This window comes from Denticeps clupeoides, chromosome 1 (genome assembly GCF_900700375.1).
Source record: "Denticeps clupeoides chromosome 1, fDenClu1.1, whole genome shotgun sequence".
Taxonomy (NCBI): Eukaryota; Metazoa; Chordata; class Actinopteri; order Clupeiformes; family Denticipitidae; genus Denticeps; species Denticeps clupeoides.
In genome coordinates this window covers 28,161,737-28,175,564 of record NC_041707.1, presented here as the reverse complement: position 1 = coordinate 28,175,564, position 13,828 = coordinate 28,161,737, and the positions used below count along the sequence as shown (strand labels likewise).

Sequence of the window (13,828 nt, the reverse complement as noted above, 5' to 3'; positions counted from 1 at the left end):
TAAAAGCATATCGCTCATAATTTTGTGGATTGATTGTAAAACCATCTGTTTATAATAGAACACAGTCAGCATGTTGGGTGCCAGCAGCATGTTGCGCAGTGATTCTTGTTATTGTTAAAAATAACGAAACTCGTTATTTTTGTATGGCTTGGGCAGCGCAAAAATGTGCCAAGCTGTACAGCACAGCGCAAGTGTGCCACTTGGTGGCGTTGTTCACACATTACTGTCAAACTTAAAATCTGTTGAACTTTGACCACTGCACATCGTGACACCATCTGATGCGCGTTTGGTCAGATGCGCGTTTGGTCAGATGTGCATTTGGTCTGATGTGCATTTGGTCTGATGTGCATTTGGTCTGACTTTATGCTACTTGCAAGCCACATGGTGTCGTACCACAGAGTGTAGCAAAACAGAGAAAACACCAACGTTGAAAAAGTAAAAGTGAAGTGATTGTCATACACTGCATATATTGTGATACACTGCAGCACAGCACACGGTGCAGACAATGAAATGTGTCCTCTTACCATCACCCTTGGTGAGCATTTTGTGGGGACAGTACTTTGCTTATTGGCACCTCAGTGGCACCTTGGTGGATCGGCAACCTTCTGATTATGGGGCCACTTTCTTAACCACTAGGCCACCATTGCCCCAGTTAACAGATGGAACTGGTTTCAAAGCCAATCGCAACATCTTCAGTTTTCCAGACAGTCCACAGCCACTGGGCACAATATAAAAAGAACGGTGCAAAATGGTGCGCACTTGCAGTGTAGTTCGCTTAAAGAGATGTTACCCTTTAATATTGTTGAAAAGCCAGCCTTTCGAAAAATGCTTCAAATTATTTTACAGCCAGTACAAAATGCCCTCAAGAACATATGTCAAAAACAGCAATTCCACAACAGCATGAAAGATGACATACTTAAGGACATTAAAGATCACATTTTACTCTGCCACTGCGGATATGTTGTCGAGTTCAAACATGACCCCTTATATGAGTTTGACCATACATTACATGACAGATGCCTGGACTCTGCACTCCAAGTGTTTAAAGACCAGATAAGTCCTTGATAACCATACTGCTTGACACCCTTGTGTCAACCTGAAGCTTGCTTTAGTAGACTGGAAACTGTATAAGCATAAACTAGTCTGCTTCACTACTGTCAATGGTGCGAACATTGCTGATGCAATAAAGAATTTTGTCTGGCCTTGGCTCAATAGCTTTGGTCACAACCTTCAGCTTGCTGTGTCCCATGGTTTGGACAGCATGTATCATAGTTTGGTCAACGCATTTAACCTGAGCCATCTTAGAGGAGTGACCTAAGGAAGGCACAGAGTGAGGTTAATCTCCCACAACAAAATCTAATACTGGTGAGTGATGTTATTTTAATAAATAAAGTTATTTTGTTTCACAATTGCCTGTAGGTAGTGCACTGGCATATAAAATAATATAGCATACAACCTAATTCTGATAAATAATGGAAATGCAAAATGTAGTATTTGATATGAATATAGATTAAATAATTAACCGTATTGTTATCTTTCACACAGCATGTTATCACACAATGGAGCAGTAAGCAGAATATTAAGAGGTGAGAGGCTGGTGTTGGATCAACTCCCAACCATGTCCTGGTGGAAGACAAAAACTTGGTCACCTTAACCCCACCTGGCAATTTTTTTCTGTGTTGGATTCAATTAACGCAGCCATGAAACAACAGGCCTACTTTACAGACACCCTCTCAGGGGAAAATAGGTCACAGTGTCCTCAGTTAAGCATGCGCTGATTAAAGGAGACCTCTCTCTGCTCCAGTACCCACACCACAAACCTCCCCATCCACTTCCATGCAGTCATATCGCGGCAGTGCTCCAATTATGGCTCCACTGTGCCTGTTTGATGGAAAAAGTAAGCATGGTGCGTAGGATTCCTCACCCAATTCCGGATTCATCTTCGCCTGCAGCCTGATCTCCGCCCTGATGAAGTTGCGGTCGCTTAAGCTGTTTCTAGATTCACTTGACTGCTTGACCCACCACATGGTCCAGACACCTCCTGCTGGCTGAACTTGCTAGAAATTAACATGTGTCCATGAAACTCCAGGCAGACTGCACTGAGCTGCACTCATCTTTCACTCAGGTGACAGAGTATGGGTCTTCACCCACGGTCTACCAATGCCCTTCTCTGCCAAGAAACTAGGACCCAGGTTTATAGGACCATTCCAAGTACATCGGCAAGTTAACCCTGTCTCCTACCAGCTCTCACTTCCACGGTCACTCAGAGTCATCCCAGCCAGCACACCACCAGGGCACCAGGGTGCGCTCCTACATCCATGACCCCGGTGAACCGGAAGTACTTTTCAAGCCCCAGACACAACACTAAAAAATGGCGACCAAAACAAACAAACATTCAAACGCCTATGCTGAATTTATTTTCATTTGATGTGAGCCTGTTTTTTATTGTTCCATGCTGTTTACCCTTTTACCCTGACAACAGCTTTGGATTACCCCTTTTTGGCATTGTTTTTTAACCCAATGTTTTTGACCACTTCTTCCGCCCCCGACCTGAATTCTCGCATTCCCTCTCACATTCCATCCGACCCCGAAGTACCCCACGCCTGTTGATCCAAGTCCTCCTGAGAATGGCCACCATCTTCAATCCAAGGTATGGTGGCAGCATCAAGGAGACAGGAGCATTGGATGATTTGAAACATCAGCTTGTGCAAAATCTACTGGACTTAAAAGGGCCAGAAGGAAGTGGAGAAGGTCCCAGTGGTGAGAGCTGCAGCAGAGCTGCTGGAGGAAACGAGGATGAACCTACTGCTGCCACACACACCAAGAAGAAGAGCTTGAGTGACCTTTTTAAAAACAGAAGAGCTCATCTCACAAGTCAGGTCCATGTTACGTTTCCAAAAAGAGTGCAGGCTGAGCCTGAGCTGACCAAGTTTCTTCAAGAAGATGCACTTGATGCTTCTTGTGATCAAGAAGATATCCTTTGATGGACAACTTGGCTCAAAAATACATACAATTTGTGCAAAATGTACAAATGCAACATTTGTGCAACAAGCACCAGCTCAGAGAGAATGTTTGGCACTGCTGATCACCTTGCTAGTCCTGAGAAATCCTGCCACATAAAGTAAATATGTATTAGGTATTTCTTGCTTTTTTGTCCATATGGAGTGATTTGTTAGTTAGCATTTTTGTTTACAAACAACCTAACTGGCAGTTTTACCTGTTTCCCCTTTCAAATGTAATATTTTTATATTTTTGTTTACAGAGAGTTGTTTTTTCTTGTTATTGTTTTTGGTTGTTTTGTTTATTTATGTGTTATATTAAAAATATCTTCCAGTCCCAGTGTCAAATGTTCTTTAGAAATTAAAGTTTATTGATCGTTGAAAGAGTGTACTTGCATTAATATGCCATTATCATTACATCGGTTGAAAATTCTCACAACGTCGCAATAATTCCTGGTACAATTTATTGTTACATTTACATTTAGATTTACAGCATTTATCAGACGCCCTTATCCAGAGCGACTTACAATCAGTATTACAGGGACAGTCTCCCTGGAGCAATTTAGGGTTAAGTGTCTTGCTCAGGGACACAATGGTAGTAAGTGGGATTCGAACCCGGGTCTTCTGGTTCATAGGCGAGTGTGTTACCCACTAGGCTACTACCACCCATGTTCAGCAAAATGTCTTATCATTACAGGCCTAGCGACTAAGATTAGAGATACTGGATAATAAATATTGGGCTGTCTCAGACTATGTGAGTAACAGGTCATTGGATAAATATAAACCCAATATTTTTCTGAAACCCAAATTAACAGTTAATTTGTTGTTTCAGACTTTAAAAAGCCTGGAAAGTAAAACACACGTTGATCAGGTTGTTAGGCTGTTGAGAACCACCATTTTTGGTGCAGTCTTCAATGAACTACTGATAATCTTTGAATAAAACTTCTACTGTAATTATCAGAAGCTATATTCTGTTTTTTGCAAAAAATACAATGTTGATACAAATGCTAAACTTAATAGGTTAGGTAGCTAAATAAATAAAATAGGTTTATATATTCTTTCAAATCATAATAATTATATTTTACTATAGTCATGTTTCTGAAACAGTTGGTATAGAGTTAAATTTCTGTGAGAAAACAGATGTATACACAATGCAATTGCCAACATGCATGGATTTAAATCACAATTTTTCATCCACCTGACATCCAATATTGAAAACTAAATTCTAGTTCTTCCATACAGGCCAGAGATATTGCTGTATCTTTTTTCATGTCTTGTTTTTCAAGTCACATTATGTTTTCTGATCTCATCCCTAATATAGTGTCTGCTGCTTATGTATTCACACATATGTAATAGATTCATCATTTGACCATTGCCCTGAAAAATATAGCTTGATTTGAAAAATGCATGCTAGAGTGCACCACCTCTTAAATCTCATAAATCTCATTTAAAAGCTGGAATTCACAGCACACCTGGATAAGAATAGCATGATAAGATTAGTGTACTGTGCCACACAGTAATATTTTTCTTTCATCGGAATAAGATATACAATAGTCAGTTCAAAGTTTGACATGTAAATCAAGTAAAGTGAATCTGTGTCTCCACTGGAATGGCCATTACAAATTGAATTCTAACAGTGACTGTTTTTGTGCTTGCTTATTTACAGAAAGAGAATGAATATTTGTCCTCTAGAATTGAAGGTTTTATCATCCTCATTTAGTCATGTGTAGCAACTGATGTGATTGCACCTTCATTCAAAACTAAACTTCTGTGTCATCTTTCTTCTAACAGAATGATTCCACCAACAAGCAAAAACTTCCTGGTGAATAACCTGGCAGCAGGGACGCAGTATGACCTCTGTGTGCTGGCCATCTACGATGATGCTCTCACCTCCCTAACAGCCACACGGGTGGTGGGGTGTGTCCAGTTCATCACAAAGAATGAATACCCGGGCTGCCATTTCATGCAATCCCAGTTCCTGGGTGGCACCATGATAATTATCATTGGTGGAATCATTGTGGCCTCAGTCCTTGTGTTCATCATCATTCTCATGATCCGATATAAAGTGTGTAACAGCAGCAATTCTGCCAAAGGTGGTATGGTCACCACCAATGTCCATTTGCAGACCAATGGAGCACAGTCACAGCGATGTTCTGTTACACCAACCAGCTCCAAGCAGACCATGGTGGTGACAGGAGGAGGGGTAGGGGTGCATGGGCAGGAGAGAAGCAGCAGTGATGGTGGAGTTTGTAGTGGTGGTCAAAGAGGTGAATGCCTGAAATCCCTAGGGGACACCCTAACGCATTCATCAGAGATGTCTCTGGTTGAGTGCTCTATTGCTACCTCCCAGCTCAGCCAAGGCTGGACCACTGCCAGCTCGTCAGGCTCACAAAAGCCAAAGCGCAAAGCCACAGCACCAAATCCGGCCATTGCTGCCAAGAGCCCTGAGCCCAAATTTGAGGTCCTACCAAGCGCCGAGACACAGAACACCAACCGGAACAACTCCACTGCCCTACAGCAAATTGCAGTGATGCCCACTGCACTCACTTCTCAACCTTCAGCTCACCTGCCCCCCAACCGATTTAAAGACACACCCATCCTGCGGAGGGCACACCCAAGGCCCTCCTCTAAATACATGACACTACCTGTGGAGGGAAGGAGGGCCAAACGCCGCTACTCCTTAAATGAGGATCTGTCCAAACACCACTTCTTCAAAGGCTACACACATTTTGGGAACATTTGGTTTGCAAAGCGGAGTCTATCTATGAATGGGATGTTGCACCCCTTGGACAACCCAGATAGTGGAAAGGCCAGTCACTCCAGCTCTGAGTGGATTCTAGAGAGCACTGTTTGAATGAGAGACTCCAGTTTGCAATTATGTGTGGTGTGTGTGTGTGTGTGTGTGTGTGTGTGTGTGTGTGTGTGTGTGAGGTGCAGTTGTGTGTTTATGAGTAGCAAACATGCACAATGTGTGTCAGTGTTTAACACCATTTTTATTTTACCCATTTATCTCTTAAATGGGTTATTTTTCTGAGACTATTTTTTCCTACCCAAAGAGGAAACGGAATGGAAACAGGATACCTGCCTTGTCTCACTGTCACTGGCTTCTCTTGTCCTGGAGCACCTCACTCTCACACAGTCATACTCCAATTAATTCCAACAAGCTGAGACACAATTTCACAGTTTGCATACCTTGGCGTTAGCAAAAGAAAAAAAAGCATTGGTGCCTTCTTTTGCCTAACAGCTATTCTCTTTCTAGGAGCACCACCGAATATGAGCTTGCATTGGTATGGAAATTTAAAATCAAGAGGAGCAGGAACGAATTTCACACAAAGCCTTTTTATTCAAGGAAAAACACTTTTCCTGCATATTATACTAACAGAAAAAACAGTGACTATTAAAGACTTGTTAATGGAGCTCTTATTAAACATATTTTTTAAAGAAAAAAAATCATTTCATTGACATCAATACTGCCTTTGTTTAAAGGCCTCAAGTGTCATGTACAGAAAGATATCTGCAGTGTTATGTTGTGTATAATAAAAAACAAAAATAAATATATACATATACACAAATGATATCGTACTGGTGTCGTACACACACTTCTCTGTTGGGTGGGGTGTAGCAGCCTGGCTGGACTTAGACAGTAGAATCCTTTGGGATTCAGAAAAATTCTAGTAGGCTAGGTAATCATGGTACATGGCACATTCATCAGTTACCATTTGTTTTCTTCAGACCATTCAAGAGATGGAGGAGGGAAGATTCTCTGTATTGCTCACAATGAGGCAGCTGCAGCTAGTGATTCTTCAAAAAGGCATAAACAAGTGCATTCATTTCCTGACCTGAATTCATGCGGTATTTAACTATACAAATGTATAAAATCCATTTGGATCTGTTTGTTAGAAGGATGGGGTCAAATAACAATAACATTTATTTCTTTAAACAGCCAAAAATCACATATAGTATGTCTCAAAATTTAGCTATAATAAAACGAGTGTCACGTCCTCGAGCTGACGGGGAATGAAGTGCAGAACTGGGACATATTGGGAAACATTTATTGATACACAAACAAAATGGCACGAGGGCCAAAAACCGGGGAAACAAAAGGGGAAAACATAGACTAACCCACAGGCGTGTGGCGATTGCCAGAACTGAAAAGAACTAAACACATAAGTACGGTCCACATGAAAATGTCGTAGCCCCAATCAGCTGCTGAGAAGGTCCTTATAACAAGGTTCCAGCCATGTCCACCTAATTACTCACACCTGTTCCATGGCTGGTACCTTGCAGTCAAGCAGATTGGTGCCATGTTTCCAGCTGCACCCAATTGTGACAACGAGTAAGCTACATCCTAAGCACCCCAGCCTAATGTCCTAGTTTTGAAAAAGGAGAGAATGCGTCTCATCTTTCTACTGAAAGTTAAAATTAAGTGATTGTCAAACACAGCACAGACATTTACATTTACAGCATTTATCAGACACCCTTAGCCAGTAGTTACAGGGACAGTCCCCCTGGAGACACTCAGGGTTAAGTGTCTTACTCAGGAACACGATGGTAGTAAGTGGGGATCGAACCGGGGTCTTCTGGTTCATAGGCGAGTGTGTTACCCACTAGGCTACTACCACCCGAGCACATGGTGCACACAAAAATATTTGTCCTTTTGCATTTAACCCACCACACATGAATTGAATAAAGGGGCAATACACACACAAAAAAAATATATTCTACTCAAAAATACAGTGCAACATTATAAAATTAAAACTGACATTCCCAAAGAATATGAATTCAACCTCATGTAGATTTAGCAAGTAATATTAAGTAGGTTCATTTAAACATTTAAAAGACAAATTTGAGAAATAATTTGGGTTATTTCTATCACTATTATGTCCACTACAATAATCCTGTTACTATTGAAGTAGCAGGTGGATGTTAACATGTAACATGTGGCATCAAAATCACAAAATAAAAAGTCAACAGTGGTGTTTAGTTTTTGAAAATACATACATGCTTTTCGTTTGACAGGCTTTTAAACTAGAACATTGTGTTTTAAATTAAAACATTAACAGTATGCTACATTATCTGTTAAAAAGCATCCATAATATACATAACCACTATAAAAAATATTCAAAGGCCTCAACTGTTGCATCCTATGCATTTTCTTGCATTTATGTCAACAAACTGTTCTTTAAAGTCAGAATCTTTGGGAACACTGTGTAATACTGGTAGCTTTTTTGTAGAATTCAATCGTGTATCTCAGTGGCATGAGATAGCTCATACAACCACATATCAGGCCAAGAAGGATGACATGCATTTGAGACACTTTGTGATCCTGCAATCACCCGTGTCCCTTCCAAAAGAATCCCTACCTGTAATGGACTTCTATCTTCAGACCCCCCATTGGTGACCATCTTCAGAGTGTGGTGTTTCAGGGATACAGGGTTGATTTCACCATAAGCATCCTCAAATAAATATAATGGACAGTATATAATAACGGATAAAGGAAAGTCATGTTAAAAAAGTGGAATGTATAACATATCAAATAAACCATTTTCCACTTATTATTTTTGATAAACTTTCAAAATCATGTTTGAATAATTCAACATAGCATGTTTGCATTTGGAAAGAGGAGACCTTAAAATAGGAAAACTAAATTGCATTTTTTATTTACCAGCATTGCATTAGTCATTGACTTCTTTCCATGTATGTCTTTCTGAGGCCTACACATATCTAAGTCAACATTATAATTAAAAATTGGGTAAATTTATTTTGGATATTTTGACCATGCTGGGTCCAGCTTTTAAGTTTTGCCCAAGTCTGGGCCTCCTTTAAGGTTTAGGTCATGAATTTGACTTGTGAAATATGATGAGGCTACAAGAAATTAACACCCGCTTTTTTATGACAGTAAATGATAAATTTTCTTTTTCAGTTGCAGGTGCAGCATCCTTCTGGTGTACAATAATAAAAGCTGTTCTTCTGCAGTCTTTCTACTGTGGTGTTTAATTGTTTTGTTTTTGTTCCCTTTTACAGTTTTTTCATGGTTTGCTGTATTTGTTATTGTGTTTATTGCTTATTGTATGTTAACTATAACCTTGTTTTGCACTGATGGGAATTAATGGGTGCCTATGCTGGTGGTGGGAGTGGCAGACACTCTTATTCAGAGAGACTTACATGAGTGCTTTAAATATCTATCGACGAAATCCCTCATTTGGATCACTAACACCGATCTGTAGGTACCATTCACATAACAACTCAGAACCCAAATGTGTTTATTATTTTTTCAGATAAACATTGAAAGTGCACTTCTTTCTTTTGTCCAAATATTTTCTAAACAGAAAGTTTAGTTTTTAATGACTCAGCGGTTCAGACATCTAGTGGAAGTTCATTCCACCACCTAGGAGCTAAGAGACTAGATTAATGCTTTCCTAGCACATGTGGAGATGTACCCGTCAAGCAGTATTGGAGGATCAGAGGCATTGGCAGGTTTTTGTATGGGCAACATGGGAGTTTGCCCAGGGCAGCATCGTGTTGGAGGCGGCATTATGGGGGTCGTTTTTTTTTTTTTTTTGCATGCGCCCATGCTGACCTGACATTAGGATTGCACGGGCACCAATCGGTTTTTGATTCCCTGTTTATTAAGGGCGCCCTCATTTTGCAAGGTTCATCCAGATTCTCTGACTGGCTGGAGGCAGCTAATAACCAGCTAACAAAGTAAAACAGGATGGTGAAGTAGCTCCTTATTCGAATTTTCAAGTCCACCTTAAATACCCATATTACGCCTGTAAGGAGTATTGGTCAGCAAGGCGTACAGCCTGGAAATCTGTTTCAGAAATAAAGAACAATTTTAAATTTGTATATGGTGATGATCTCTTTGCCCACTCTCGACAGAATTGTTATTGAGTTTCATATGGGAACCCTGCATTGAATTGATGAAGGGCATTCTTTTGAAAAAAAAAAAAAAAGTTTAAAAGCTCCAGGCTACTGAAATTGCATAAAATAGGATATGGAATAATAACAACTAATACCTTCCTGGCCCAAAACATTTTTCACTGTAAAAATGACCTGGGGACTTGGCTCTTGTGCACATAGATTAATGATGAATATGGACAAAAAAAAAAATACAAACCGAATGTGCGCACAAAAGTGTCTATTCATTTACATTGGGGTGATTCCCGGGTTACAAGATGGGTGTTGATACTGGAGTGCAAAATTAACACCAATGGGAGACACAATACCCTATATATGTTTACCTGGTTAAATTCAGTATGATTTTGACAACAGGTTTTACAATAAAATATGTTAATATATAATTCTTAATATGAGGGGGAGCCTTTCCTTAGCTTTGTATGCAAGCATCGGTATTTTAAATCTGATGCGGGCAGCTACAGGAAGCCGGTGGAGGGAATGCAGCAGGGGAGTGGTGTGGGAGAAGGTTGAAAACAAAGTCATGCTGCAGTGTTTTGGATCAGCTGGAGAGACTGAGTAGCACTAAGAGGAAGACCAGCCATGAGTGAGTTACAGTAGTGTAGTCTGGAGACGAGTAGCTTGTAGCTTGAAGACTTTACCACATCATATCTGAGTAGCTTGTGTTGATAAAAAAACAAATTCTCCTAATGTTTTAGAAAAGGAATTGCCATGAATGAGATTGGAAATGTGAGACGAGTAGGAGAGGGAATTGTCCATGGTTACCAAAAGGTTGAGTGCAGTGGCTGAGGGAGAGATTGGAAAATTGTGCAGCAAGATTTGAAGGTCCTGTTGTGGGGTGGAATCTGCAGGGATGAGTTTCAAATTATATGATGGGATTGAGTTTCAAATTATGTGCTGCCATCCAGGATGAGATGTGAGACAGGCAAGCAGATTTTGGTTGATGTGTTGGGTGTCATCTGCATAGCAGATAGGATAACCCATGCAAACATTTGACCTAACCAGACTGATTTCTGGGTAAGGTAGAGAGAAAGCTTATTATAGGTGCTATGTTCTAGTTTTTTGGTCTAGGTTGTAACTATGTTAGATTGATAATTGTAACTATCAGAGGGATTGGTGGTGGAGTTAAGAATTGGGATGATTCCAGACATTTTGAAGGCTGTTGGGACAAGATCAGATGTGGATTTGTAAAATATGGATGTGATTTCAGGGCAGAGAAGTGATTCGATGAGGAGGATGGGGAATCCTGGAGGTGGATCTGTGGTAAATGATACCATACCATACCATACTTATTAATTTATTTATAAAGCACTTTAACACATCAAAGGTGCTGACCAAAAACTAGCCTGCAGGTGTGTGGTGATTGCCAGAACTCAAAATACACATGCACCGTTGCCAGGTCAAGTTCACTAAAATGCCATCCCTGCAGAGGGGTGGAGTCACAGGCTTTTAATGGATTTCCGGATTGGGCACAGGTGATGTGTCCAGGTGTCGTCAATCCTGACACATAAGAGAAAAACATGCAGCAATTTGAATTAAAAAAGGGGTTTAATGATACAGGAAACATTTAAGACAACATATTAAAAGAGTTAAGAAAGTACTGCCTAAGAATCCACTGCATAAGAACAACATATAAGAACCATGTCACACTGGGTTAAAAGCCAGGGTGTAAAAGTGAGATTTTAAACAAGATTTAAACACAGTGATTGACGAAGCCTGTCTAGGAACAGACAATAATCTCTGGTCTGAAGACCTGAGAGAATGGGATGGAGTGTAAGAACGGAGTAGTTCTGCCAAATAGGCTGAAGCTGAGACATTCAGTGATTTTAAAAACAAATAAAAGAATTTTAGAACGAACTCTAAAGTAGACAGGGAGCCAGTGTATTGAAGCTAAGGTCAGGGTTATGTGATCTCACCTGTTTCTACCAGTGAGAAAACGTGCAGTTGCATTTGTACTGGTGAGCTAGAGATGTCTGCTTGATCGAGGTCAAGGTCAATACGGGGGTCACCACTACCAAAAAGCATACATTCAGCATACATTCAGATTCAAACCTGTAATCTTCTGATTACGGGGACACTTTCTTAACCGCTAGACCACCACTGACCATGGGCTTGTCCGGGCAGCACACATGAATATTAAAATCTCCCACCATGATCACTTGATCATATCTGGGCATGAAATCTGCCAGGAAAAAGTCATTACTGTATTTAGGCGGCCGATAAACCACCGCGTAGAATATCGCAGATGAATGACCCAGTTCAAAAATTGAGATTTCAAACAACGTAAAGGAGGCATGCAGGACGATTTGAACTTGTATTTAAATACCATCGCCAAGCCTCCTTTGGTACCCAAACACCGCAGGGAATTCAAATATGAACAGTCATATGACAGCAGTTCGGCGAGAGTGCTGGACTCACCAGGAAACACCCAGGATGTAGGTTTTATTTGCCAGTGATGTGGCATTCACCAAGCCCAGTCTGATAGAGGTGGAGGAAGCCCGAGATAGTGGGCGCAGATTCCGGTGATCAACTCCCTGCCAGCACCGGAGTGGACGGAATGAGCGCAGAGGTGAAGACCTCTGTGGTGAACCGACCAGAGGAACAAGCCAGGAGAAGACTCGGCTGGGCGCTGAATGGCGAGGGGCCAGTCGCTGTTGGACCGGGAAGACCTTGGGTTGATGAGACATGCTCGGGCTTAGCTTCGACAGCTGCCCGCCACGTTTCCCTCGAGCTCAAAAAAGATTACAAATTCCTACAAATTCCTGAGCTGGGGGAGGTTCAGTAGAAAAGATGCTGTGTAATTCGTGGGAATCCTTGAAGTACAATTTGGTTTTCTAAAAGTTTATTTTTGCAGAACTTACTTCAAGTTGAAAATTCTTGAGAAAGTCTGACTCTAATTGTTATTTTTTCATTTCCTTTCTGATGCTCGCACCTTACGATTGGTTTTTCCTCTCCCCAACTTACCTTCAACCATCTTAGTGATAAGTTAGCCTATTTTCTTGTTAGAGGTTTGGTGTTTTTGTGTATATTTTACAGCTATCATTAGCGTTACCAAGGAGGACGTCCTGGCAAGACTCGAGTGTGGTGAAATCTGAAATGGCGCCAATTACATGTGAATAATCCTCTCAGATGGCTGTCTTATGTTCGGAGATTGACTCGTTGTCAGGGGAACAGAAAGAACAGAGGCCTATCCTGAATAGTCATGACCATTTGATGGAACAACTGCTAGTTAAGTTGCAAGATTGTGGCAAAAGCAACAGTCTCAGCCTGCTTGGTATTCTTGAGGGTGGAGAAGGATGACATGGAGGGATTCCTTAAAAAATAACTACCGGAGTGGTTGTCCTATGCTTGCAGCAATACAAAACCAAAAAATGGGACTTTTCTTCTGGAACCTGCACCTCCAAACCATGAATGAAAAGAACAAATCTTGCCTGTTTGTTCCTTCACTTGTTAATTATCTTGGACCTTTTCTTTACCCAGTCTGCAAAAGGAATTATTTTGCTTTCTGTTTATTGGTAGGGTAAAGTGAGGTCAAGAGGGATGTGTGAGTGTGAGTGGGGGTCCAATTGTAGTCCAAATGCACTTGTAGTCCAAATGTACTTATGCATACCTCAATAATTTACATTTACAGCATTTATCAGACTCCCTTATCCAGAGCGACTTACAATCAGTAGTTACAGGGACAGTCCCCCCTGGAGACACTCAGGGTTAAGTGTCTTGCTCAGTGATACAATGGTAGTAAGTGAGATTTGAACCTGGGTCTTCTGGTTCATAGGCGAGTGTGTTAACCACTAGGCTATTACTGTCAGTAATTCACTAATCACAGCGCACTTCCGGGTGCAGTGCACCCATGGAAATGAATTGTGCATAAGAACTTACAGCCTTTGCTCAATACAGCAGTCAATGCACTT

General features: G+C 40.9%; 1 protein-coding gene across 5 annotated transcripts in view; it reads left to right on the top strand.

Moving 5' to 3' along the window:
- lrfn5a (leucine rich repeat and fibronectin type III domain containing 5a) overlaps nucleotides 1-13,828 on the top strand; it is an 84,896-nt gene that overhangs the window by 52,512 nt on the left and 18,556 nt on the right. For 3 of the 5 annotated variants that reach the window (XM_028982116.1, XM_028982107.1, XM_028982123.1), the window contains one exon: nucleotides 4,791-6,574. The exons of the other annotated variants lie outside the window; for them this stretch is intronic. In XM_028982116.1, the coding sequence (XP_028837949.1) occupies nucleotides 4,791-5,853 (1,063 nt within the window). In that variant the 3' untranslated portion in view covers nucleotides 5,854-6,574. Of the gene's footprint in view, nucleotides 1-4,790; nucleotides 6,575-13,828 lie in introns of those variants that run through there. 5 annotated transcript variants of the gene reach the window in all.